Source organism: Oryctolagus cuniculus, chromosome 16 (assembly GCF_051225735.1).
Source record: "Oryctolagus cuniculus isolate XC-2025 breed Fujian yellow rabbit chromosome 16, ASM5122573v1, whole genome shotgun sequence".
Classification (NCBI taxonomy): Eukaryota; Metazoa; Chordata; class Mammalia; order Lagomorpha; family Leporidae; genus Oryctolagus; species Oryctolagus cuniculus.
Window position 1 is genome coordinate 16499078 of NC_142882.1, and position 3696 is coordinate 16502773.

At 42.9% G+C, this 3696-nt stretch overlaps 1 protein-coding gene across 1 annotated transcript; it reads right to left on the reverse strand.

The window, feature by feature from the left end:
• Positions 1 to 353: 353 nt before the first annotated feature.
• On the reverse strand, positions 354 to 1671 carry LOC100351210 (olfactory receptor 7D4-like). The gene has a single exon (XM_008250873.5). The coding sequence runs from the start codon at positions 1477 to 1479 to the stop codon at positions 541 to 543; it is 939 nt and encodes a 312-aa protein (XP_008249095.3). The 5' UTR covers positions 1480 to 1671; the 3' UTR covers positions 354 to 540.
• Positions 1672 to 3696: the final 2025 nt, after the last annotated feature.

Sequence of the window (3696 nt, forward strand, 5' to 3'; positions counted from 1 at the left end):
AATGAGTTTCCTAAGGAAGTTTATCATTAAGGTTTTTGGTCTATCTAGGTCAAAGTTAGCCACCAAAGAAAAGATTCAATAAGTAAAAGTGTTTGGGAAGAGAAGTAGGTCAGTATGAGACAGTTCAGATAATGAGTTTCCCGACTGAGACCATGGGAGGACATGGGCCAACAGGCACGGTGGTGCTAAAGCAAACATAAATTGAGGAATAAAGATGAGGCAGTCATGAGTAAACATTTGCTGTTGTTCTTCTTTCCTCCCTTGTAGGACTCTCTAATTTGCTCTCTCCTGCACTGATACTTGAGGAAGATATTTTCTTGAGAAGTCTAGTTATTGGATGGCCATCATTCATTTTCCACAGTAGCTGGTCAGCCACTTGATGTGCTGCTTCAGGTTTGTCTCCAGATCCAGAATATTTTCATCTGGTACATCATGAGTAATATTTATTTTTTCTGTGTCTTCAGATTACATAGGAATGTAACTGGTCCAGACACAAACCAGTTAGCAGTACTCCAGATCTCTGCTGTCTGACCTGTTATCTCACTGAGAATAAGCCCTGTGCTGAAGAAGCTTCCTCAGAGCCCCCTTCATGTCCTTGTTTCTCAAGCTGTAGATGAAGGGGTTCAGCGTGGGGCTGACCACAGTGTACATCACAGAGGCTATTGAGCCCTTTCTGGAGGGATGCACTGTTCCAGAAGTGAGGTAGACCCCAAGTCCTGCACCATAGAACAAGAAGACCACTGAGAGGTGAGAACCACAGGTGGAAAAGGCCTTGTACTTCCCTCTATCAGATGAAATGCCCATTATGGTGGAGATAATTCTAGAATAAGAAAAAAGGATCCCAGTCAGGGGAATAACACCTAACAGGCCAGTTATACAATGCAGCACAATGTTGTTGGCAAAGGTGTTGGAGCAGGCGAGCCTGAGAATCTGAGCAAGTTCACAGAAGAAGTGGGGGATTTCTGTTTCCTTGCAGAAGGATACCCTCAGTACCATCAAACTCTGCAGCGAAGAATGGGCGAGGCAGATAAACCAAGAAAGCAGCAGCAAGAGGCCACAGAAACGCGGGTTCATGATAACCATGTAGTGCAGCGGGTGACAGATGGCCACAAACCGGTCATAGGCCATCACTGTCAGCAGCATACTATCCAGGGAAGAGAAAATCATGAAAAAATACATCTGGGTAAGGCAGCCTGCATACGTGATGGCTTTGCTCTGCATCTGGGTGTTCACTAACATCTTGGGCACCGTGGTAGAGGTGAAACAGACATCAACAAAGGACAAGTTGGAGAGGAAGAAGTACATGGGAGTGTGGAGGTGGGCATCGGAGCTGATGGCCAGGACAATGAGCAGGTTCCCTGTAACACAGACCACATACATGTACAGGAACAGCCCAAACAGGAGGGGCTGCAGGTGCCTATCTCCTGAAAGTCCCAGGAGGATGAACTCTGTAATAGCTGTTTGGTTCCCTGGTTGCATATACTTTCTGGAAAATTCCTAAAAAGAAGCAAGGACAACGTTTAACAGCAAAAAAGTGGGAATATGCCATACATTTCCAACTCACTCATGAAGCTTTGTGTTTTGTCCAAGAGTAGTTTTCCTTTGCTGACCAAGATCTCTCCATGCTACCCCTCCCTTTCCTGTCTCTACCACTCCTACCTGGAATATATTGTCTTTTTTTTTATCTTTTATTTAATGAATATAAATTTCCAAAGTACGACTCATGGGTTACAATGGCTTCCCCCCCATACCGTCCCTCCCACCCACAACCCTCCCCTTTCCCACTCCCTCTCCCTTTCCATTCACATCAAGATTCATTTTCAATTATCTTAATGTACAGAAGATCAGCTTAGTATACCTTAAGTAAGGATTTCAACAGTTTGCTCCCACACAGAAACATAAAGTGAAAAATAATAGATGATTTTTTTTAAATGATGATGAAATCAGATCAGACCTATTGTCATGTTTAATCCCAGTGAGAGTCAAGTTGGGAATTGATAATTTTTTTTTTTTTACAGAAGATCAGTTTAGTGTACATTAAGTAAAGATTTCAATCGTTTGCACCCCCATAGAAACACAAAGTGAAATATACTGTTTGAGTACTCGTTATAGCATTAAGCCTCAGTGTACAGCACATTAAGGACAGAGATCCTACATGAGGAGTAAGTGCACAGTGACTCCTGTTGTTGACTTTACCAATTGACACTCCTGTTTATGGCATCAGTAATCTCCCTATGCACCAGTCATGAGTTTCCAAGGCTATGGAAGCCCCTTGAGTTCTCCGACTCTTATCTTGTTTAGACACGGTCATAGTCAAAGTGGAGGTTCTCTCCTCCCTTCAGAGAAAGGCACCTCCCTCTTTGAAGACCTGTTCTTTCCACTGGGATCTCACTCACAGAGATCTTTTTGCCAGAGTGTCTTGGCTTTCCATGCCTGAAATACTCTCATGGGCTTTTCAGCCAGATCCGAGTGCCTTTGGGGCTGATTCTGAGGCCAGAGTGCTATTTAGGACATCCGCCATTCTATGAGTCTGCTGAGTATCTCACTTCCCATGTTGGATCACTCTCCCCTTTATTTATTCTATCGGTTAGTGTTAGCAGATACTAGACTTGTTTATGTGCTCCCTTTGACTCTTAGTCCTTTCATTATGATCAATTGTGAACTGAAATTGATCACTTGGAATAGTGAGATGGCATTGGCACATGCCACCTTGATGGGATTGAATTGGAATCCCCTGGTATGTTTCCAACTCTACCAGTTGGGGCAAGTCAGCCCGAGTATGCCCCAAATTATACATCTCTTCCCTCTCTTATTCCCACTCTTATGTTTAACAGGGATCACATTTCAGTTAATTTTCAACACTTAAGAATAACTGTGTGATAATTACAGAATTAAACCAATCATATTAAGTAGAACAGACAAAAAAAATACTATGAGGGATAATGTATTAAGTTGTCCATTAGCAGTCAGGGCTATGCTGATCAAGTCACCATTTCTCATAGTGTCCATTTCACTTCAGGAGGTTTCCTTTTTGGTGTTCAGTCAGTTGTCACCGATCAGGGAGAACATATGGTATTTGTCCCTTTGGGACTGGCTTACTTCACTCAGCATGATGTGTTCCAGATTCCTCCATTTTGTTGCAAATGACTGGATTTCGTTGTTTCTTACTGCGGTATAGTATTCTAAAGAATACATGTCCCATAATTTCTTTATCCAGTCTACCATTGATGGGCATTTAGGTTGGTTCCAGGTCTTGGCTATTGTGAATTGTGCTGCAGTAAACATTAGGGTGCAGACCGCTTTTTTGTTTATCAATTTAAACTCCTTTGGGTAAATTCCAAGGAGTGGGATGGCTGGGTCGAACGGTAGGGTTATCTTCAGGTTTCTGAGGAATCTCCAGACTGATTTCCATAGTGGCTTGACCAGTTTGCATTCCCACCAACAGTGGGTTAGTGTCCCTTTTTCCCCACATCCTCACCAGCATCTGTTGTTGGTAGATTTCTGAATGTGAGCCATTCTAACCGGGGTGAGGTGAAACCTCATTGTGGTTTTGATTTGCATTTCCCTGATTGCTAGTGACCTTGAACATTTTTTCATGTGCCTGTTGGCCATTTGGATTTCCTCTTTTGAAAAATGTCTATTGAAGTCCTTGGCCCATCTCTTAAGTGGGTTGTTGGTTTTGTTTTTGTGGAGTTT